We start from the raw sequence: 24,419 nt of genomic DNA, 5'->3' as shown, positions 1-24,419 counted from the left end.
CCACCACTAATATATCGTATCGACATAAGTCTCTGGTCAATGTTGCCAATGAGCGAGGACATCAGATAAGAGATCGTCGTGGGTTTTAAGACAGAGATTGATGCAAATGTCAATGTGCCACTAAACAACCTCATCCGGAAGAAGATTTCAACATATGTTAGTTGGGAACTACAGTACCGCTGGATTCTTAACCAACAGATCTTATGTGCGTATGAACATGATACCAGACTTGGATTGAACATCTTTTGACAAACGTTATTATCGATAATACTTCTGCCAAGAAAATATCTGTTTATCTACACCATCAAAAACTAATATCACACCAAGATTTAGCGAGAAACCAGTTTTTGTTGGCATTAGAAAACAGGATCCAGACCTGATTCGAGAACATCTCTATTTCCATCTATCCAGTCGATGGAGCCATGTAGATTTGTCAGCAGAGGCAAAACTACAGTAACCCACCCGAGTACACTGGCACCAGGGAAAAATAAATAAAATCTCGATTATTAGCATTAATTCAATTTTACCTTTTATGTATCATCTAATCTCAAACATGTACATCATCTAGATCTAAATATATTAAAGCGTGTACTCAGATTTTAAAGCTCTAGCTTCGCCACTGATCGTCGGCACGGGCTGTTGATTATATGTTCCGTACGACAGTAGCAGTATATAGCAGCAAACAATGAGCCGTAGATACGTGGAGGCACGCCGAGAAGCATATGCCGCGTACATCGCCATCTTTTTGTACAGCATCGCTTAGCATGACACGTCGCCGACGTGACGCCCAGCGCGGACGGCGAAACGGCCCGTCTGTCTGAGCGTCTGGCTGCCTTCCCGCCCCCGCACGTTTGCTCGAGTCGGGTGGACAGCGGCAGGCCGGGGCTGGGTTCGCGCGGCGCGGTCCCGTGCCCGCCCCGGTTCGGGCCCCGCGACGTGACCTGCCGCGCGCGGGAGGTGAAGCGACCGACGTCCCTCCCCCGTCACATGGCACGCCCGGCCCCTCGCGCTCGCGCACACCGCTCCCGCTTCGCCGCCTGAAATCCCGCGGATGTCACACGTCCCGCGGAACCGGCCGTTTCGCCCGCGGGCACGGCGCTGGGGACGTCACGGCCGGTCGTGGTAAGCCAAGCCAAGCCGTGCCGTGCCGCGCGCGGGGGGGGGGGGGGGGGGCATCGGCGTAGAAGAGATGAGATCGAGTGCAGCCGGCGCTGCACGCAACCATCCGTGCGACGCGACGCGATGCCCGGTTCGACGCGATGCGAGCCGCATGCGCGCTGCAGCGGATACGGACGGGAGGGGTGCAAGTGCAATCACTCCGGCGCCGTACGACTGTGTGCATCTTATCTTTTCTCCGCCTGGAATGAAAAAGTCCTAGGTCCGGCCTTTGAACGTTTGACGTGGAGAAGTGTGGGCCTGATCTGCAGGACAGGAAGGATATTTCTGCGCAACTTGGTTTCTGCAGGGTGCTGTGCGATTCAACTATCCTGTTGATCACTGGCGGTACTCCACAGTGTATGGATAAACAATTCAGCACTACATACTGGTTCGTTTTCCTAGGAAGGAAGGAGTCAGCAGCAACGGGGTGAGGTGAAGTTGACTTCAATTTGCTAACAAGAAGATCGGGCAAGCTTGGATTACGCCGGGGTTAGCCCGCCAAAATTTGGATGGACAACTTTCTGGCGAAGGATTCTGCGCAAGCGTTCTGACCGTGAATTGACGAGAAAATGAACTAACCTGGGTGCGGGAGCATGAGCGATGCGCGGACTCGCCAACATGTTGACGCCAAACCAAGCAACTGTGTCGCGTGCATGGGCGTGCTAGGACGTTAACCCACTGTGCGGTTTCACATTCACCCACCCATGGAAGAAGGCCAGTTTCCAGTTAGACTAGACAGCCAGACAACGAAAAACGGCTCAAGAGTCAAGACATATCCATTCCATATCGACGTAAGGCTAGAGCGCTAGGATAACTAATATTTCAGAAAACAAGCACGATGGACGTCATACAAGCTGGCTCGACATGGGTGGCCGCGTAACAACTACTGCCCCCTTTGCCGGCAGCGCGAGCTCCGAAGTGAGCTCGCCACCCAACCAAACGTCCATCCACCTTTGTTTCCTCGCTTGGCAAGGCCGAGGATCCAAACGTGCCCATAGCAAATGGATCTGGGAAGAGGTCGCACGATGGCTTGGATATCCAGCACAGAAGTGACACAATGGAGGACCTCCCTCTCTTCCACCATAGGGGTACCCAAGAAGGCAATACGGTCACCGATCATCCTTGTCAGCTAGGAGCTGTGGAACTAGAGAAACGCGCGTATTTTTCGGCATAAGGAGCTCTCCACGATTGCATTGCTCACAAAGATCAAGGATGAGCTGCGAACATGGCTATTAGCGGGCGCGAAAAGCTTTAGCGCAAATTGTATCGAGTGGGTCCCTGTGATTTTGCTTCTAGACATGTACATAATTTCACCCGTCCGGGACTCTATTCTTAATTAATACAATGGGTTGACCCTCGTACTGTTCGTTTCAACACGCGCAAACGAATTTCTCCGGATTTTAATTGCATAATTCTAGGGGATCGTCCGTCCTAAACTGTCTATCACAGCACATCCAAAAAGCACATGACCACTCCTAGGATCAACAGATTCTCGTCCTCCTGAGACCAGGCCTAGAACTAAAAAACCTTCCTATGAACATGTGGCGCCAACAGAATGGAGATCAAAGTTCGCTGGTCTCGTTGGCGATCACGAATTGAATAAGGCGTACGTCTCGGTATATTGATACGATTTGTCGTACGCTGAGCCCATCTGCTCCAGCAAAGTAACAAACTACACGTACCTGGGGTAGCTGCATGTTAGGTCTGAGCTGGTTGGGATCCAGCCGAATCCCTCGTGTTGGCATAAGGCTGGAGCCCATTGCATGCATCCACGGGGCAAAGTGGCAACCAGGACGGGGTTCCTCTCAGAACATGCAGAGGCCATGCATCAAGGACGCTGGACGCAGCTCTGGGCGCAAGGGGAAGCATGTACGAATAACAATCCGTGCAATGTGCATATGCTGCGCCCACCACAAGTCTAGTCCGGTCTAGTTATCCGTGCAATGTGCATATGCTGCGCCCACCGCAAGCCTAGTCTGGTCTAGTACATCGTCACATGCGCTTGGAATCGACCGTGGTCCAGACGTCCAGTGCTTGCTGCTAGAGAAAATAAATTAGGAGCCACCCCCAACCAATGCAATTGCAAGCACACATTCGGCGTGTGTGGGCGCGACAGGTGTCTAGGTGCTTGCATTATGAAGGTGCTTGTCAGCAATGTATGCATTCTGATGAGACCAAGGGAATCATGGGCTCTCTGTTGCGAAAAAAACTGAAAGGCTAAAGGGTAGAAGGATCGTATGGTAGAGCCATCCTCTGAATATGTCACCAATTCAGCTATGGTTTGTTCAGTGTTTCAGTAAACAACAGCGTATCGCTATACCTTACCTACATATCACCAATCGTCTGAACAAGTGAACATGTCGGCAAGAACTACCTTACCTATCTATCAGTATGATTACACCTCACCTCGGTGACTGATTGATAAGTGCAGATCGTTGTGTTATCCAGTTATCCTTACCAAATTTAGATCGGCAATGTCCTAAAACCGGGAAGGGACACATGGTTGTTTGCAAAGATTAGTGCAATGCTGCCAAAGCCACCAGAAAGCAGGCATTGCTGCAACTTCCTTTTGCCCCTATGTTCACTAGCCTAAACCCTGTTTGCCTGAGCTTCAAATCTAGATCCATCTCAGATCTGGAGTTTATAGGTTAAAATAAAATAGATCAAGTCGTTATTTTTAGACTAAAATAGAAACAAATGACTCAAACAAAATCCCAACCACCTCCAATATACTTATTGCTTCCGCTCCATGAATTCAGATACCCGGCTCTAAGAATTAATAGAGCTGAAGATCTGCCAACAGGCCCTAAATGTCATTGGCTTTAGTTTATGAGTTACTTCATTAAGTGTTCAGGTTTCAGGCCACAAGTGGGAATGCTCATCAGATTCAGATTCAGACATCAAGGGCAGCCGAAATGCCATGAACTTTATAAATACTTGCACACTGATGAAGCAACGCTAATGACATCTAATCATACCATTACTAACGTGTCTGTGATAATTGAACCTCAAAGCTGAAGCATGGTTTTTTCCCTCTCGAGTCTCGATCAACAAGCAGTAAAGCAAGCAAATCATAATTCGTTGCCAAAGAACCGAGCTGTGATCACGCACAGATCATGGAGTGGACGGTGGGAGGGAGGGGTCAGTCGTCGACGTAGACGACGGCGCAGTCGTCGGCGGTGGGGTTGTGTGCGCAGAAGGGCTCGAGCGGGTCGTCGGGGGCCTCGGCGATGCGGCGGCGGAGGTCGGCCTTGGCCTGGCTCACCTCCTCCACCTCGTCCCACGCCACCCGGCACCCGTCGTCCCTCTCCTCCCCTCGCTGGCCCTCGCACGCCTCCATCGCCTCCGCCACCTTCCGCTCGATCAGCTCCGCCAGCGCCGCCTCCTTCCTCGCCGTCCCCTTGTACCGCCGCTTCACCGCCGCCGCTGCCACCAGCCGCCGCGCCGGCTGCTGCTGATGGCGCGCACCGTGGTCGTGGCACCACACGCGGACGGAGGACGGCGATCCGGCGACGACCTGGAGAGCCGTGGCGGAGAAGAGGGAGGCGATGGATGGTGACGCCATTGCTGTCGACTCTACCGATTGGATGCGACAAGCTCTGCAGAATTATGAATAGTTGGGAGGACTAAATCGAGGAAACGCATAGAAGCTTCAGACGACGGAGTATTCAAAGCCCATTTTCCAGTTGAAAAAAAAACATATTTGCATTAAACAAAAAAAATCTGAATTCATAACTTGACAAAAAACTTACCATAAAACTTATAACATAGCAAGAGAAAATCATAGGTAAAGAAACAAGAAAGAAAATAAATTGTTACGTAAACGCTATGAATTAGGTCCAAATGCAAATACATGATACTAGATCTTATAGGATCATTTTCCCTAATTTAGGAACAGGTAATTATTTTTTGGGCTGGCACCGACAGAGATCAACATTGTTGACCATAAAAAAAGCCATATTTGCAAACATGGGATGACAGTAAGGAGCCTGAAGTATCATGCTGAAAGACTGTGTTCTACAAGGCAAACAAGCTCCTTCAGATAACATGAGATCGATGCAAAAAACAAGAATCCCCGAGGCCGAACGATGCAGCTGGCTAGGACATCGCCCTGTGCACATCTGATTCAAGTACATCCTCAGGGAAATGAGCCTGGCTCATGCAGGTTTGGTGTCGAAGTGCAACTGGGCAACACCAAAGGCCTGCACGAGAAACAGAAGATATTCCTTTGATTGAATTGGCAAAAGAAAGATTTGCAAATTAAGATACTTGGAACTGTCAGGTTGGTCCCTGCAATCAATTTTTTATGACACATTTCCTGGCCATGGTAATCTACATACAGATCAACCTAAATTGAACCAACAGATAAGCTTGCCAGACGTGACAAAAGGCTAAAGCAAAACCAGCAACGTTAGCATCGGTTACAACAAAAACTTGGCACTTCTCCATTCCTGCTGGCAATGGGCATGCTAAATACAAGGCAAAAGATATCATCATCTGCTCGATGTGCCGTTGTCCATGGCGCCTAAATTTAGCTCTTCATCTGAGTCGATCACTTCTTCAAAATCATAGTATGGATGCGCCTGCATCAAAAACCTATTTGATTAATCTGTTTCCCATTATTTTAAGAGATTAATCCCATACAAAAACTACAATGTGCAGTTCCACATATACATAATAGAATCAATGATTATTCAGGACATAGAGTTTGTTAAACTTAGCAGCAAAAGATGTTTCACATACCGCAGGTCGAGGCTTTACAGCTTCAAAACTATGGAAAACAGGGGTGGCAAAATCAGGTGGATTAAGGACAATATATGCTCCACAATTGTTGTACCGGTCCTCTGAAGCCTATACCAGAAAAAAAATAGTGATATCATGTGCAACAATATAAAGAATCAAAGTACATCTTTTACATTACCTAAATAAACCTCTAAATTAATCATAGAATCTAAATCATTCACCGATGAATGCCAAATTAGAAGTTTTCTCTAACTAAATTTGAATAAAAAAGACAAAACAGAATCAATATTTGAAGATCGACAGCCAATTATACGATATAAGTATAACCTGAAATTGTGGGTAGTCCGGAGCACTAAATAGAGTAATTAGTTTCCCGCATTCCACATCATGATCGATTGTATATCCTTTCTCCATTCCTAGGAGATTGTGTCGTTTGTCCCTTGCGTCTGGACCCTCATGTGACCTGATGATCAACTTTGTTCAAACAAAAGAGGAATTAAGCATATGATTTTAAAACATACACAGCACTGCAATGATTCATGGTTTCAAATGTCATGAAGGAACATGCTCCATTTTCTACAAGACTATTATTTTTCATACCAGAGTGCCTGCTCTACCAGTTTAAATAAGCCTATAAATATTCAACAAGCTATCTTGCCTAGCATTAATACTGAACTAATAGGATCATGTAGATCCAAGTTTGTTCATAAGTATCTCGCATTCACTGCCTTCATTTTAGGTGACTTTGCGAAATAAAAGAATTTTCACAAAAAGAAGGTTGTTAGGATGTTACTGCATGCTTGAAGCTATTAAGGAATAAGGAGTTCTATAATACTCAGTCAACCAGTCACACAGCCACTGCAATTGCACATATATGTAGTAGTAAACAGTCATCATTCGACAAGCTACGGTGCATATATGTGCTGAACTACAACTAAACAAATACGAAGATAAACATTCTGATAATAGATACATAAGAGATAATGGTACTCCAAACGACAGTAGAAAGAAGGTTCATAATTGCAACTCTGTAATCCAAACAAATAAAAATGTATTCTGTCCATGGATTTTAGACAAAATTCACAGTGCAATATAAAATGCAAGCATTTAGTATCAAAACACTAAATAGGCACCCTAACACTTTGGTAAGAAATAATTCTATTTGACAGATAATTTAAAACATAACAGCGACAATAATACGTGAAAGAAAACGAACCTTCAAATTATTTGTACGCAAAAATTGCTGGGTAACATCTGGACCCCAAAGTAAACCGATGCCTCTTTCTTTATTTGGGGAAAGACCCAACTCCAAGGAAGGATCGGACCATAGCACATCTCCGGGAATCAAATTTGCACCCTCCCATGGAGGGTCAAGAACAGTTCTCCTTGCTTTTAATAACTCATCCAAGGATCCAAGCTTCATAGACATCGGATCAACAATGGAATCTGCCTTGTATTTACGACCTTTCTTTCCCTTTTTTGCTCTTTTTGATGGTAACACATTTGTCCCACGGAAAATCCCTCCATGAGCAGTGTATACACATCCTGCTATTATTGTTGCTAGAGGAAGGTCCTCAAAACATCTTAAAAACTTCCTATAAACTTGAGGACCTTGATCTTTATATTTAGTCATTACCTCCTGTTCGAAACCATATACTGATGTGCAGTACTTGGATTCATGATTCCCCCGAAGAAGGAACACACAATTTGGAAGCAACACCTGAAAGAAATGATACGCATTAATGGCCATCGTGTGATGTTTTACACTGCTTGATGGTTGACCATAATTTACACACAAATCAATTTTGCAACGTGACAGGAGGACAAGCATGCTAGTGCGTGTCAACTGTCAAATCTACAAACATTTCACCGAACAAGTACCAACAACAAATATTATGGATTATGTCTCAGAATGCTATGCTGATTTCAGTTTAGTTGCATACGGAGCAAAATGAGCAAAGTCATAGGTAATTGTTAAGTCCAATCCAAACAAAAGGCGACATCATTACAGTCAGTACTGCCAATATAATGACCCAGCTCATTTACATTACCTATGGAAAATTAAACGCGTTTCTATCTACGACTACGCCCGTCAATTTCGCATATCCAACACAAAAATTGGGAATCGTAATTTGCAGGTGTTGTGACAGCAAAGCTTAAAATGAGTTGAATCTGCACAATTCACCTTCCAAGCCAAGAGTAGGAGGAACGTCTCGAGCCCCCAGGCGCCGCGATCCACGTAATCCCCGTTGAAGACGAAGAATCGCTCCTCGGAGGGGAACCCGGCGTCCCGGAGCAGGAAGATGACGTCGTGGAGCTGGCCGTGTACGTCCCCGACGACGACGACGGCCTGGCCGGGCCGCGGATCGACGCGGACGAGGTTGGGCTCGCGGTGGAGGATGGCAGCCGCGGCGAGGACCAGCCGCTGGACGAGCGGCGCCGGGAGCACGGACGGGAGGCGGTCCGCGGGGACGTGGCGCGAGCACCAGTCCAGCGTCGAGGTGAGCCCCGCCACCCAGTCCCTCGTCAGCACGCCGTCCTCCGGCCACTCCACCGGCGGTGGAGGAGACGGGGAGGGGGCGGGATCCGCCGCCACGGCCATGGCTGTGCCGCCATCGTCGGCTCCGTCGCTCTGCGACATGGCATGGATCGGGATCGACGCAGTGGGTTTGTGATTTTTTCTTCCTCTGGGGACTCGTTTACGATTTCTTCCTGTTTCGTGCGAATTGCATATTTGCAGTGGGGGTTTGTGTGCTTTGCTTTGGGGGAGACGACCGACGAGACGAGACGAGACGAAGGCTCGCACGTCCCAGTTGGTTGCGGCGGCGGTGGCGGTGGCGGCGGCTGCTGCTGCTGCTTTGTTTTTTCCCCTTTCCTTTACTGCGCCATCCACCTGTGCCGCTGCTTCACTTTGGTTTGGGCTCGCCGGAACCGAGTCGTGGAGCTGACACGGCAGCGAAAGCGACCGGGGGACAGGAAAAAAAAAAGGTCCCGTGAGCTATTGAATCACTGTTCACCGACTTACGAATCAGAAAGAGCCGCTTATCCACATCGTCAGGATGGATCGCATCGTTTCCGTGTGGATGCGTCCTCTGCAAGGCCGCAACAACAATTCAGCTGGAATTCTGGGATGTGAAACGGACGTCAGAACTCAAGGAATCAAGGAAGAAACCTTTTCATGTGCTACGAAATAAATCATGAACCATGGTAGTACAAGCTATGCCTGCCGTGCCATAAGCCATCAGCTCCTCGGCGGCGAGGTGCGCCGGCGCGTGAGACGACGACGCGAGGGTGATTTCCTGCAAAAGGGGAGATGTATCGGCGATTGTAGCTGCAGGATCGGTGATTGCAGGAACAGGCGGCGAACTGGGGGGCTAAAGTCACGCGCTGAAGTCGGAGGATCTCAATCCCTGGCGATTCAGCTCAAAAGCTAATTCATGGAAGGCATGGAAGAGCATAGGCACAGAGTGGAACTGGAATCAATGGATTCTTCTCACCGTCTGAGAACAACGGTGTTATTACTTCGCAGAAGCAGTATGCAGGGGACTAGGGGAGCAAACGGATAGCCACTGAGAGTGGCATACATTGGTACACTGATACATAAACATGTGAGCATCCAGATCTAGCTAGAAAAAAAAGTATAGCAACGATGTCTCTATTCTGAAGGCATTTACATTTCTCATTAGACGATAGTGAGCAGCTACTTCCTTCAGTTCAAGTACTCAAACTGCAACAATTCGATTGTGGGCTTGCTACTTGTTAGCATGTAGAAGCAACAATTTCATGAAACGTTTGTCATGTAGCCAGCAGACTTCCAGAAATCATTCCTTGTATTGTTGCACAGCAAAGGATGGCACATTTTGGTATAAGATATCCGGTATACCCGGAGGAACTAGTCGTCAAATTTTGTAGGCTCCTTCTTCTTCCCATAAATAAGGCCAGTATCCTAGTCACTCACACGAATTAGCACAAGGAAATAACCCATAGAACTTATTTGTGGAACTACTTTTTTTTATGGCATCTAACACAGAATGGATGGAGCTACCTGTGGGTCAGGAATTGGTTTTCGCTTCTCAACATAACGATAAGGATCAGAGGCAGCAGCCAAAGCAGCTCGCTCCTGCAGGGAAAAAGGCATCATAAGTTAACTGAATGGACAAACAAGGTGATAACAGTGCAGTTCTCTGAAGTAATTGGCCATATCTGCAGTTTAAATCGTTTCTGAGGAGGTGCGACCAGCGACACAGTTGAATGAAATATATAAAAAAATAGCATATAACTACATGATATCAACACTAAGATAGGGGGGGGGGGGGAGCTAACTGACAAACTATCAGGTGCAAAGAGAGAAACTGCAACAAAAAGGGACCATTTGGTTTATCACCAACTTTGTCATAGCTAAGTTTAGGTAAGCAAGGGCGCCTTACTCGAGTGTGAAACTATTAAATAACACCGCAGAAAACATCAAGTTTGGAGTGTGAAGAATTTAGATTATCACAGATTGTAGTGTCTAGTGTCTTTGTTAGTTGTATGGATACAAGAGGCACATGAACTTTTTTGTCACATTTAAGCTGCAATACATGTACAAGAGGAGCATCACTACTTGCCACCAATGAGGTATCGCAACAGTTCTCCTGATATCATACTCCACAGATGCAGCATTTACCCCAACTATTCCATCACACTACTCCTGTCGACAAGAGCATCATTATGATTCATAATCTGATTCCACAAGCAACAATGGCTACAGCAAGAACTATGTCTTGTCAGCTCCCTACGGCCGCAGATACTAAGAGCAATACGTTCCAGGCCTAACTACGCCGTGCTTCCCCACGGCTAGATTCAGCAGGGAGAAAGGCGAACTATTCACACCAAAACCAGCCCAACGGAAACAATTTTCCAGCAATCCAATGCGTAACTACTCTCGGCGCCCAGAGTTATTCGCGCATGAGTAAACAAACTGCTGGATTCAACAATACCCAGGGGCTACCTACGCACGCACGGATGGATCAGAGACGCGAGCAGCCGTCCTCTTTGGCGATCCGAGGGCAACGTGCCAACCCAATCGAAATCCCAACTAGCTCCGCGATAGGAAGTAGCAGAGGGGTGAAGGAAGCTAGGTGTGCACCTCCCGCTCCTTCTGGAGCTGGCGCGCGGGCTTGACCCAGAGGTAGTAGGCGAGGGTTCCGGCGACGGTCCAGGAGGCGAGGCTGCTCCAACCGCGGAGGCCGCCCAGCGCGTTGCCAACGAACGACCGCGTGGTCCCCACCGCCTGACTCCACCCGCTCTCCGGAGCCATCTTCCTCCCTCCTCTCCGGTGATCTCTCCTCCCCTCCGGTCCGCTCCCCAGGTACGCGACCGCTCGCCTTCGTGTCTGGTATTGGTCCGCAAGAAAGAAAAGCGCAGCGGGGTAGAAACGGAACGACCAGGCGGTGTAACAGTCATCGGGTCGGACGGCCCATGTGGGCATGTTGTATGCTGTGTTGGAACTGGCCGGACCTGTATGTGGGCCATGTTATAGGGCCTAGGTTAGTGAAAATTGGGACTTCTTAATTTTCAACCGCATATTTTTTCATAGCCTTTTTCAACCTCACGCCACCCCGCCGCAATGACTATTATGTTTGGAGCTCCCTCGTCTCGGCACCGGCTTACCGATTGTCTGTAGCCCAACCCGTGGCTGGCTTTACCCTCACAGCCTCACCGCTCTGGCTCTACGCTCACCTCTTCTGTTAGGCTAGTCTTGTCACCCACCGACCTCTCTATAAGGCCACAGGCACAAATCCTCACTAGAAAAGCTCGTTGGCAAAAGTCCCGAACCCTAGCCTCTCTTTGCCGGCGGAATTTGAATCGTATGAAATCTTGCGTGATTTCAGACATGAAAATTAGGAGGTGCGGTGAAAATTAGGCCCATCAGCTTCGTCCAACTTTCTCATAGAGGCTATGAGCATGCAATTACCACACTAGACCTTTGCACGTCTAATGTTGTACCTTTTTTAAAGAAAAAAACGCAGTAGTTTTGCTACTTGCTCTTTTTCTGGTGACAGCACATATTTGGTTAGCCGCACGCACGATTGGTTGTCAGTTGTCACATGGCATGCCGCCATGTAAAGTCCCTGTGGACGAAACCAGGAGAAAGGCCGTGCGGCCGCCGCTTTCACCTTCCGCCCGGCGCCGGAACACCGGATTCCGGCGGCCACACTCGATCGGATCTCAAATGCAAGTGTAAGTCCTGGCTACGAGCACCAACCACATGAACGAAACTACTCAAAGTTGTTAGAATTTGATTATAGTTAGTGATCAATTAGTAAATATGTATCTTCATACATGTTCTTTGATGAAGAGATTTTAAATATTTTCATTGTGTCCATTAGAGGGATGTATCTCTCCAATAACATTCATTTATCATATATATTTATGTAAACAGCTCATTGAATAAAGACAGAAGTTTTATTCTTTACTTTCTATCTTTATTTTCATTTCCTACTGTAATACATTATCATACACTTTCTCTCCAAATCGCTAATCGGCCACCATCACCGAAAGGAACACAATCACTAGAAACGAAAGCACATAGAGGCACAAAGTCCTCTCATAGAAGCACCGTACATCATCCGTATGACCACTGCGCTACGAAGGATGAACACTGAAGACCGATGCGAGACCACGATGCCAATACAGAGGACGCAATGACTTGCTGCCTTCTCCACAGAGCAATCAACAACAAGCACAAAGAGGCACGAAGGCGCCTCCCAGATGCAGTTGCTATCCACTATGCCCTGCACAACAGGCCACAACAGGAGATCAGCACGGCGTACATCCTCTGCATCCTCGCTGCCTTCTTCTTGATCAACGGAGACTTCTCCACCTGCATCAGTCACACGCAAGGGACAAGACTTTAGGAAAATAGTGTCGAGCAAGCACGAACAACGGGTAAGATTTAATGTTTTCATCACTATGTTCTTACCTCTCTGATGAAGTGTGAGGATGCTATCCTCTGCATACTTTCACCTTCACGGCTTTACCATCCACCGGCCATCACTGGCAGCGACCATGGGCGTCCTCCATGGTGGGACCCCAACGCGTGCAACGCGCATGCCCTATGGCCGGTGAAGACGCCCTTCCGTGGCCACCATGCGCTCCTCCGATGGCCACCAGCGTCGCTTGGTCGCACCCCACCGGTGGTTGGCGACTCCCAATGCAACGCGGCGACACGCCCGCATCGGAGCCGCTTGCCACAGCGGCTGCCTGCATCGGCCCTCCGGCCGTGTTTGGGTAGCAAAGCTGCCTCGCCCTCATGGTGGCGCCTACGTGTGTACCGGAGGCAGCGCCTGCCCAAAGGCGGTAACCGCACCGGTCGCGACCCTTTGGGACGCGCGACCCTAGGACAGCCTCGATGACGACCACATCCTACAACGTAGTGGCCTGCCCAGATCGGCGGCTTGGCCAGTCCAGCGATGGAGCCCGCATCAGCGCCTCCCTCCGGCACACCCTCATGGCGGCGCAAGCGATGGCACTCATGGCTGTCCGCAACGGTGACGGGCAGGCACACCCTGCGACACTCCCGCAAGGCTCCGACTTGGCGGCTGGCCTGAATCCGGCAGACAGCGTTAACCGCCCTGGCGGCGGCGGCGCGAACGCACAGTGAGGGGGAGGGCCGGCCGGTTAGGGTTGAACCGCCGCCACATCTCCATTTTATACGGCACGGGGTTGGGGGGGGTGCCCCGTTTGGGCTTGGGCCAAAAGGTCGCATGGGTTATAGCTCAGGTTGTCTCAGCTCCCACCGAAACCTTGGCTATTTTGCAAAAAGCCCCCTGGGTTCTTAATAAATGGCAAAATAGTCCAACAAAATTGTACTATGTGTCTAGTACTTTTCATGTTTAGGCCATCAGTGTTTTCAGTAAGTGCATATTGTGTTATTTATTGATATAAAATTGTATTACAGATCTTATTTTCTAAAAAATCTGCAATGTTCAGTGTGTTTGCTATTAAGTATTCCCTATAACATACAATTGAATTAACAATCGTATTAATTTCACAATTATCCAACATCAGCATGGATGTTAAGCTCAGCCTTGCGTCCTGCGAAATAGTAGAGGCACTACCAACCTCCCCAAGAGGGAGATCCACCGCTACCAGATCATATTAAATATGATGCATTATACATATGGCATCATATCCGTCCAAAATCTCAAATCTAAGTATATGATGGAAGAAAATTCGAGCACTTTGTGACTAGCTCTCAAAAACAAATATGAACAGCAGTAGTCAGTCATTCTGTCCGATACAAATCATGAATTGACACATCTCTGATTCCACGACTTTAAGTCCGTCAAAAATCACAATCATGATGTTCATAAAATCTACTCAAAATTGTATTTTTGTGAAAAAGAACATATAGACACGAAAAAGATAAAGAAAACTTTATCTACTTTGCTTTCCGCTGATAGGAACTTACAACAATAATACCGTGCAAGAGAATACCAAGTTTATTCTGACTCAATAGATGTATTACTTCATACTGAATAGCATGATGAACTCATTCTAAGGAATCATCATCAGCGCTCAATCGACGTTGCTTCTTTACTTGAAGTACATGCTAATATTCAGAATAACAACAAGTTAGATGACTCTTTTAGACGTCATCCAAAGAACTTTAATGGTAAATACAAAAGTAACAAAAAGCAGAAGGCATATGCACCAGATCAGGAAAAAGAAATTTCTAGATCCAAACTTGAGGTAGACCGTAGTTCGGTATTGCGCTTCGCCGGCGATGCTCCGGTGAGACCCGAACCGGCGCCGCCGTTCTTCTGTCGCCGCCGACCGTTAAACCTCCCCAACCGCCGAGAGCCGTTAGATCATCCACCGATGGCCCAGATTAGATCGACCAAACCCCGTACCCTTTCGGTCTACCATGGACCAATGGACTCAGTCCATGGCGCGAGCCCACCGTCCTAGTAAGCAGCCCTGTAGGCACCACGTCAGCTCCTGGGCCGAGTCAACAGCCGCGTAACCCGCCACGTCAGCCCACCCAAGCTCAGTCAGCCTACTGACGCAATAAATAGGTTTTTTAGTACAAAAATAATTCCCTTATTCCCTGAAATTAGGTAATTTTACATTTAGGCCCCCAAACATTTCTAGTTTCACAAATATGCCCCTAGTTAGTACTGTAATTTACTTTTAGCCCTCTAAACTTTTGTATAATTACAAATAGGTCCCTGAATTTTACATATAGGTCCCTGGAACTTTCTGTTTTTGCAATTTAGCCCCTGTAATTTTTTGGAAATGCCCCTGTAGATTAAAACCATCACAAAATTTTTATACGAGCTCCGATTTAGGCGATTCTTGCGCTCCCGCGATCGCAAGTGTGGATGCTACAAGCACTCTACTAAAAAATACTGCAACCTGAGACATTTAGTTGATTTGTACTTATAATTCGTGAGACGTAACCGACCTGCTCAAAGGTAAAGATTTAAAGCACACTTCAATCTTGAACCTGAATCCACCAAGAAGACTTAGTTGTTCATAACAAGTTCTACAAGAACCAAATAACAATCAGACTCTTTTGCAACCAGAAGATCCTATGAGCACGGAAAATATGTTTGTCAAATTTATTTTGCACGACATGTTTGGAGATCTTAACTAGTCTCCTAATTCCTTACATACCATATTATCTACGTCACATTAAATGTTGTAATACAATATTGTATCAGCACTATGATACTACAATAAATTATGTATCTATTCTATATATCTGATAAAGAATTTCATATCAAATTCTTCAATTCTATATATAGATTTCTACAGAAGTCAATCCGATGGAGGAAATGTGACTTGTGAATAACTATACCACAAATTCTATACTTAGGAAAACCAAAATATTTTCGAACCCTTACTAAGAGATAAGAAAATATTTTGATAATTGTTGGACACGATGTAGTGATTGTTGGCTCTGATTGTGCCATAATTACTCTCCCTATAGGTACACAAGTCATAACAGTTGATGCTCTATTGTATCTCGATTCAACTCGTATCTTAGTAAGTTATAGAGATATCCGTCAGAATAGTTTCCATATCGAAACCTATGATAACAACAAAGAGGAATTTCTTCTCTTAATCAAAATAACGAATATGACAATATTCCCAAATACCATTAGGATTGCACTATACATACATCAAATCCCGTACCACATATTACGTACAAAATAATTTTTTTATTTTGATCAAATCAAGACTTGGCATGATTGCTTTGGTCACTCTACCTTAGAGACGATGAAAAAAATTGTTAACAATTCTATTGGTCACAATATTCCTAAAAATCTTTAGATTGGCCACAATATTGGTCACAAGAAATTTAATTTTAAGATCCTCTTACCTTAAAATTCAAAATAAGTCACCCAATTTCTTGAACACCTTCAAGAATATATATGTTGCTCTATTCAGCAATATTATAGACCATCTAGGTACTCTACAATGCTGATTGATGCATCTACAAAATAATCTCACATGTGTCCTTATACATAAGGCATCACAATTATGTCAAACCCATTGCTCACATAATTAAAATTCATTTGCATGACCCAATCATAGAATTGCTGTTCCTTAACATGTATTCAATTATTATTTGGCTTTGGGTACTACTGCAATAAGTACCCTATGTGCATATTCATAATGGTCTAGCTGAATATCTCATCAAGAAAATCAATTCATTTGCATGACCCAATCATAGAATTGCAATTTGCCAACATCTTGTTGGTGACATACGGCTTTACACACCGCATCATTAAACCAAATTCGTTCAATTGCAGTCATCTGATTCCCTCTGTTGCAGTTAATATGTGAAAGTTTCTCCTCAGCCAAGTATTTCCCATCTACAAATTGGTTACGTTCTACTCATACCGATATCACTACCATACAACATACATCAAAGGGCATTAGGGATCCATATAAGGTATAATTATCCGTCAATCATATAATACCTCGTGTTCCTCACATGAGACATATTCATTGCCCGTATACTCATAACATTTAGACAATTCTCGACATTAGAGGAAGATTAATACCACAAAGAATACCAGAAATCATAAGAGAACGTCATGCACGTTCACATTCAGTCCTCATATCCACGCACCTGATATTTGAATCCTTATTCAGAATATTTTGTATTTGCAACATATTACAAATAACCTGCTAAGATGTATTTACTAACAACAAAAGTATCATAAAATCCTATATTTCTACTAGGAATATGCCGAAAAGAGTGGTTGTACCAAACAAAATCACTCAACTCTTAAAATCAAAATAAAGAGGGGGAAGTACAGTCACAAAGGATAAAGCTTCTTGTAAGCTACTGTGAAAATAGAGGAATCTCTCCTCCACGTCAGTAAATACAAATCAACATCAAATTGATAGACACCTTATGGATATTCATTTTCTAAACGCCTATGGATGTTCAACATCTAAATACCTAGCACAAATGTATACATAAATTCAGGGTTGAGTCATGAGAACACCCTAACTCCATTGTTTTGGAAAATACATGGACTTAAATATGATAATATTTTCACAAACTATATTTATTCCATATAATAAATCAATACCAAAGACTACAAATTTATCGATAAATATTTCTCCTTAAAAATTGCAGAAAATCTTCAATTGGATCCATGCCAAAGTACATGGCTATGGCAGAGTGCCTCAAGCACTTAGACTAGACTAAATAAAAAGAAGCAATTGAGCTAGAATTGCATTCGCTTACAAAAAGAGAGATTCATAAAAGTAATACCTATACCTTCAATGTTTTTCCTATGGAAGCAAAATGGATTTTCATTCCATAAGGTTGTGAAATAAGCAAGACTTGTACCACAAGGGTTCAAGCAGAGACCCGTCATCAATTATGATGCTACATACCCTATGGTATGTATGGAAATTATATTCTCATATTCAATTTCATTGACAGATCAAATGAATTGAATAGATTCAAACATATAAGTCTCTAATGGACTTCGCATTCTGAATCTAAATATAAATCACAATATATATTACATGCAGCTTAAAATCATTCCATAACTTCAAACAGTTAAGTTGATTATGGTACAACTGATTAAATGAGTTTCTTTTATAGAAGTGTTACTCCAACGATTGCATATGTATGTTCATAATAAACTCCCAAATGTATTTTATATAATCTCCAAACCACACATGACAAAATATTTAATCATCTTAAAGACGGAATTTGATATGATTGATTTGGGTAAAACCAAATTATGCTTAAGTCTACAACTTAAGCATATTTCTTTAGGAATATTTATCTATCAATTCACTAATATCTAAATGATATTGGACAGTCATATCCATCAAAACATTTATGATCATTCAATCTCTAAATATGAATCAAGATACATTCATACATTGGATTGACATTGAAAAGATATTGAACATAAAGATCTATATCTTAGTACCATTAAAGCGCTCATGTATCTTGTAAAATGCATTTATAGATAACGTGCTAGCTTAAATAGCGTAGCTCTAACAACGACATTTAGACAGGAATCAAATAATAAGATATCCACAAATATCTTTATGATCATAGTGGGATATACAGATTCTGGATATAACTGATCCTCATAATGTTAGATTACAGGCTGATTTTATGGTGATATAACCATCTCATAAGAGTCATCAAAACATATTCCAATGGCTATTTCCATCTATTATTATGAAACATCACATATATGTGTATGACTTCGCAGAATGATAAAACACATAAATCATATGGTATTGATTCTATTAAATCACCAACAACATGCATTGCTCAAATGCAAACAAATTACATAAAGAGCAATTAACCAAATATATTGCTCATAAATTGTTCTATCCTCGTAATGGGGAGATAGACATCTTGCAAACTAAATCATGTTATAATCTCACTGATTAATTTACTAAGTCCTTATCAACTTCCACATTCCAAATTGTATTTATGGAATTGATATGCGACGACTACGAGATTTACAAAGTCCAAAGGAAGTTGATCCCTAAATAATAACCTGTTCATCATTATATTGCACTCTTTTTCTTTATAAGTTTTTTCTATACGGTTTCTCATATAAGATTTTTGATGAGGCAATTTCTATATAATATCATATGTCATATCTTTTATTTTTCCCACCAAGATTTTTTAAGTAGGTATACAAGACATATCTATTGTTCTCTAAACTCGCTTATGAGTTTTTCCTTTTACAAGCTTTTCTCATATGAGTTAACAAAGAGATAATAATCAATATATACGGTATCATTTTCTCCTTATTTTCCCACTGTGTTAAATGAGTTTTAACAGCATATCATTATTATTCATCCTATTTTCTCAAGAGGTTTTTTAGAAGTTTTAATACGATTCATACATCATAATTATTGTTCTCTAAACTCACCAAATGAGTTTTTCCTATCTAAGTTTCTCATATGAGCTTACAATGAGACAATAACCAATATATGCCATATCATTTTTCCTTATATTTTCCCATTGATTTTTAAAGGAGTTTTAATGTCATATCAACATACTATTCTCTTCTTATATCTTTCTCACATGGTTTTAGAGGATTTTTTCAACAAGAAGTTTACACTATAAATAATTGATGAAGGAAAAGTATTAGAATTTGATTACAGTTAGTGATCAATTAGTAAATATGTGTCTTTACCTAAAGGACATATCTTTTCATCTATGAATCAATTATGTTCTGCATATATCGATATCACCACCGTACATCATACATCAAAGGATATTAAGGATCCATATGAGATATAATTATCCGTCAATCATATGGAACATATTCATTGCCCGTATGATCATAATATTTTAAGATAATTCTCACCATTAGGGGGAGACTAATACCACAAAGAATATCAGGAATCATAAGAGAACGTCATGCATGTTCACATTCAGTCCTTATATCCATGTATCTGATATTTGAATCCTGTTCGAAATATTTTGTATTTGCAATATATTACAAATAACATACTAAGATGTATTTATTGACAACAAATGTGTCATAAAATCCTATATTTCTACTAGGAATATGCCAGAAAGAGTGAAGGTACTAAACAAAATCACTCAACTCTTAAATCAAAATAAGAGGCGGAGAAATACAGTCACAAAAGATAAAGCTTCTTACAAATTACCGCAGAAATAGAGGAATCCCTCCTTCAAGACAGTAAATACAAATCAACATCAAATTGATAGACACCTTGTGGATATTCATTTTCCAAATGCCTATGGATGTTCAGCATCCAAATATTTAGCACAAATACGTACACAAATTTAGGCGCTGGATTATTAGAACACCCTAACTCTATTATTTTGGGAAATACACGGAGTTAAATAGGATAATATTTTCACAAACTATATCGATTCCATATAATCAATCAATACCAAAGACTGCAAATTGTCGATAAATATTTTTCTTGAAAATTGCAGAAGATCTTCAATTGGATCCATGCTAAAGTCCATGACCATAACAGGGTGCCTTAAGCACTTGGACTAGACCAAATAGAAGAAACCAATTGAGGTAGAATTGCACTTACTTATAAAAAGAGATATTCACAAAAGTAATATCTCTACCTCTAATGTCTTCCCTACGGAAACAAAATGGATTTTTATTCTATAAGGTTGTGAAATAAGTGAGCCTTGTAGCACAAGAGTTCACGCAGAAACCCAACATCAATTATGATGCTATATACCCCATAGTATGTGTGAAAATTATATTCTCATATTCAATATCATTGGCAGATCAAATGAATTGGATAGCTTCGGACATATAAATCCCTAATGGACTTCGCATTCTGAATCTAAATATAAATCGTAGTATATATTATGTGCAGCCTAAAGTCATTCCATGACTTCAAGCAGTTAAGTTGATTATGGTACAACTGACTAAATGAGTTCCTTTCACAATTGCATATGTGTGTTCATAATGAAATCCCAAATGTATTTTATGTCATCTCTAAACCACACACGATAAAATATTTAATCATCTTAAAGATAGAATTTGAGATGAATGATTTAAGTAAAAACAAATTATGCTTAAGTCTACAACTTGAGCATATTTATTCACGAATATTTATCTAATATATCAGTCCATCAATATCCAAAAATATTAGACAGTCATATCCATCAAAATACTTATGGTCATTCAATCCCTAAATATAAATCAAGATACATTCATACATTGGATTGACATTGAAAAGATATTGAACCTAAAGTTCTATATCTTAGTACCATCAAATCGCTCATGTATTTTGTAAATCGCAACAGACCTGATATTACATTTGTAGATAATTTGCTAGCTTAAATAGCACGGCTCTAACAACGTCATTAGGCATGAGTCAAATAAGATATTCACATATATCTTTATGATCATAGTGGGATATCCAGTTTTTTGCTATATAACTGATTCTCATAATGCTAGATTACATGTTGATTTTATGGTGATATAACCATCTCATAGGAGTCATCAAAACATATTCTAGTAGCTATTTTCACCTATCATTCTGAAACATCACATATATGTGTATGACTTCGCAGAATGATAAAAACACATACATCATATGATATTGATTCTATTAAATCACCAATCATTATCTATAAAGATAATTCATCATGTATTGCTCAAATACAAACAAGTTACATAAAGAGTAATATAACCAAATATATTGCTCCTAAATTGTTCTATTCTTATAATGGAGGGATAGATATCTTGCAAACTAAATCATGTTATAATCTCGCTGATTAATTCACTAAGTCCTTACCAACTTCCACATTCCAAAATGTATTCATGGAAATAGTAAGCGACAACTACGAGATTTATAAGGTTCAGAGAAAGTTGATCCCTAAATAATAACATGTTCATAATTATATTATACTCTTTTTTCTTTATGAGTTTTTCCTATACGATTTCTCATAGAAGGTTTTTGATGAGACAATATCTACATAAGATCATATGTCATATCCCTTATTTTTCCCACCGAAATTTTTAAAGGAGGTATACAAGACATATCTATTGTTCTCTAAACTCGCTTATGGATTTTTCCTTTTACAAGATTTTTTTATATGAGTTAACAAAGATACGATAATCAATATATACGGTATCATTTTGTCCTTATTTTCTCACCGGGTTAAATGAGTTTTAACAACATATCACTATTATATTCCTCATATTTTTTCAATAGGTTTTTCGGGGGTTTTAATGCGATTCATAGATCATAATTATTATTCTCTAAACTCACCAAATGAGTTTTTCCTATCTAAATTTCTCATATGAGCTTACAATGAGACAATAACCAATATATATCATACCATTTTTTTTACATTTCCCATTAAATTTTAAAGGAGTTTTAATGGCATATCAATATACTATTCTCTCCTCATATTTTTCTCACAAGATTTTAGAGAAGTTTTTTAACAAGAAGTTTACATTACAGATAATTGATCAAGGGGAAGTGTTAGAATTTAATTACAGTTAGTGATCAATTAGTAAATAGATGTCTTTACCTAAGAGACATGTCTTTTGATGAAGAGACTTTAAATCCTTTTATTGTGTTTATTGGAGAGAGATATATCTCTTCAATAACACCCCTTCATCATGTATACATATAAAGGGTTCATTAAATCAGAATAAAAGTTCCATTCTCTGCTTTTTTTCCTCTATTTTCATTTCCTACTGCAATATAAGTGATGACTCGTGTTTCATGTCCATGTGTCCGCACAGACAATGGGCTACACCAACAGCAAGGACTTAGTCTGTTTGTTACACGATGCTCTTGCACCCACGATTCACCTTACCGACCGACCGGAGCTCTGGTGGTAACCGAAAATTCGCGGTTACCGCGGTAACCGATCAAAAATTAAAAAAATTCGGACAAAATTCATTTGGTAAAATTTGAAATTTGAAAAAAAAATCGTGATTTTAGCTGTTCGGTAACCGATCGGTTTGGACCGGTTACTGAACGGTTTTTGCGATTTATCGAGCGGTTTTCTCGAATTTTCCGCATTGTCGGTAACTGCTCGGTTTTCTCGGTAACCGCTCGGTTTTCTCGATTTATCGAGCGGTTTTCTCCATTTTCAGTGAAGTTCAACAAAAAAATCCAAAAATTATCTCAATCTTGTAAAATCAATAACTAATTCAACTGAGCTTCAAATCAAGTGAAACAAATTTTGTTGATTTTCTTGTAACATGATTTACATGATAAAAGTATTTATACCCATAAAAAGTTCAAAATTTTCTGTAAGAAATTGTATTTGTTAAACCAAGTTAAATGCATAGTTTACTCTTTGCTAATCCAAAAATAATGAAACTAATTTTTTTAGTCTTCTTACATGATCCTATGTATTTTAAAAATACATGAACTCATGAATTAGTTATTGTAACATGTATGATTGTGTAAATATGTTGCGATTAGATTAATTCATAACTGACCCATCACACCTAAAAAATTAGTGAAACCACTTTTATTAGTTTATTTATACTATGATTTATGTAGGAAAAATAATAGTAGACATGAAAAGTTAATTACAGTGTTGTTTTTTTAACATATTCACTTTATGCTTGTGAACTTTGTAAAAATCATAGAGAAATTAATAAAACTCTAAATAAAGTGAAATCAATTTTAAAGATCCTCTTAAGATACGTTTTACACAAGAAAAATATGTGTTTGCATGTTAAACTTTTCGTTAACATGAGTTAATAACTGAGCCGCACGTTTCAATTTTTTTATTTTTTTCAAACTTCCTCCCTATAGAATATAATGCAAACGATATTATTTTTTAAATTTTTTTTCACAAAAGGTCTTAAAATTGTGTCTAGTTTTTTTAAGATTTTTTTGAATTTTTTTGAATTTTTCGAATTTAAATTCGGTTACCCTTCGGTTTCTGAAACCGAACCGGATCGAGCAGGTCGGTTATCGCGATTTTTGCTCGGTTACCATCGGTTTTTTAACCCTGCTTGCACCTGTTGCCCACGAGCGCATGCACGCACACTTGGCCCATGCATGGCAGCGTCTCAAACAAGAAAGACCGCTGGAGATTCTTCCCCAGCGTTTAGCTCGTACTCCGCCTGCAACTGCAAGCGTTTGTGGTGTAATCTACCTGTCCTCTCTTTCTCTTGGCCGGGAGGTCGGCACTTGGCACTGGGCGGACAAGTGGACTGCGTGCGAGGAGCGGCACAGAAAACTGCAGAGGCCGCGGCACAAATCTGGCAATCCCAGGCCAATAGGCCAACAGCAAGGACTCAGTCTGTTTGTTACACGCTGCTCTTGCACCTGTTGCCCACGAGCGCATGCACGCACACTTGGCCCATGCATGGCAGCGTCTCAAACTAGAAGACCGCTGGAGATTCTTTCCCAGCGTTTAGCTCGTACTCCGCCTGCAACTGCAAGCGGCTGTGGTGTGATCTACCTGTCCTCTCTTTTTCTTGGCCGGGAGGTCGGCACTTGGCACTGGGCGGACAAGTGGACTGCGTGCGAGGAGCGGC

The 24,419-nt window shown here is 42.0% G+C and overlaps 3 protein-coding genes across 4 annotated transcripts; all 3 read right to left on the bottom strand.

The window, feature by feature from the left end:
• Nucleotides 1-4,066: 4,066 nt before the first annotated feature.
• Nucleotides 4,067-5,225, bottom strand: LOC133898746 (calvin cycle protein CP12-3, chloroplastic-like). Its single transcript, XM_062339432.1, has one exon. The coding sequence runs from the start codon at nucleotides 4,721-4,723 to the stop codon at nucleotides 4,301-4,303; it is 423 nt and encodes a 140-aa protein (XP_062195416.1). The 5' UTR covers nucleotides 4,724-5,225; the 3' UTR covers nucleotides 4,067-4,300.
• A 185-nt stretch (nucleotides 5,226-5,410) lies between these two features.
• On the bottom strand, nucleotides 5,411-8,785 carry LOC133898745 (serine/threonine-protein phosphatase 7-like). 2 transcript variants are annotated; one of them, XM_062339430.1, is made up of 5 exons: nucleotides 8,087-8,778; nucleotides 7,118-7,621; nucleotides 6,229-6,375; nucleotides 5,902-6,009; nucleotides 5,411-5,741 (listed from the first exon to the last, which is right to left on the bottom strand). In XM_062339430.1, exons 1-5 carry the CDS (start codon nucleotides 8,540-8,542, stop codon nucleotides 5,652-5,654), a joined length of 1,305 nt encoding a protein of 434 aa, XP_062195414.1. In that variant the 5' UTR covers nucleotides 8,543-8,778; the 3' UTR covers nucleotides 5,411-5,651. The 2 variants fall into 2 exon arrangements, with proteins under 2 accessions (XP_062195414.1, XP_062195415.1); XM_062339431.1 differs by lacking the exons at nucleotides 5,411-5,741; nucleotides 5,902-6,009 and having other exon boundaries at nucleotides 6,228-6,364; nucleotides 8,087-8,785.
• A 169-nt stretch (nucleotides 8,786-8,954) lies between these two features.
• On the bottom strand, nucleotides 8,955-11,346 carry LOC133898747 (uncharacterized). The gene is made up of 3 exons (XM_062339433.1): nucleotides 11,030-11,346; nucleotides 9,947-10,021; nucleotides 8,955-9,847 (listed from the first exon to the last, which is right to left on the bottom strand). The coding sequence occupies exons 1-3, from the start codon at nucleotides 11,198-11,200 to the stop codon at nucleotides 9,794-9,796; spliced, it is 300 nt and encodes a 99-aa protein (XP_062195417.1). The 5' UTR covers nucleotides 11,201-11,346; the 3' UTR covers nucleotides 8,955-9,793.
• Nucleotides 11,347-24,419: the final 13,073 nt, after the last annotated feature.

This window comes from Phragmites australis, chromosome 18, assembly GCF_958298935.1.
Source record: "Phragmites australis chromosome 18, lpPhrAust1.1, whole genome shotgun sequence".
In the NCBI taxonomy this organism is placed as follows: domain Eukaryota; kingdom Viridiplantae; phylum Streptophyta; class Magnoliopsida; order Poales; family Poaceae; genus Phragmites; species Phragmites australis.
The sequence above is the reverse complement of the archived record's forward strand: the minus strand, read 5'-3'. Positions and strand labels throughout refer to the sequence as shown.

Bases quoted from the DNA above. Each gene is read 5' to 3' on its own strand.
- LOC133898746 (XM_062339432.1), bottom strand. From the start codon at position 4,723: ATGGCGTCACCATCCATCGCCTCCCTCTTCTCCGCCACGGCTCTCCAG.
- LOC133898745 (XM_062339430.1), bottom strand. From the start codon at position 8,542: ATGTCGCAGAGCGACGGAGCCGACGATGGCGGCACAGCCATGGCCGTG. The intron at 7,622-8,086 runs GTGAATTGTGCA...CATTTCTTTCAG, and splicing joins TCCTACTCTTGGCTTGGAAG to GTGTTGCTTCCAAATTGTGT. The intron at 6,376-7,117 runs GTTCGTTTTCTT...GTTTGAACAAAG, and splicing joins TGCGTACAAATAATTTGAAG to TTGATCATCAGGTCACATGA.
- LOC133898747 (XM_062339433.1), bottom strand. From the start codon at position 11,200: ATGGCTCCGGAGAGCGGGTGGAGTCAGGCGGTGGGGACCACGCGGTCG. The intron at 10,022-11,029 runs GTGCACACCTAG...TTTTCCCTGCAG, and splicing joins AGCTCCAGAAGGAGCGGGAG to GAGCGAGCTGCTTTGGCTGC. The intron at 9,848-9,946 runs GTAGCTCCATCC...GTGAGTGACTAG, and splicing joins AACCAATTCCTGACCCACAG to GATACTGGCCTTATTTATGG.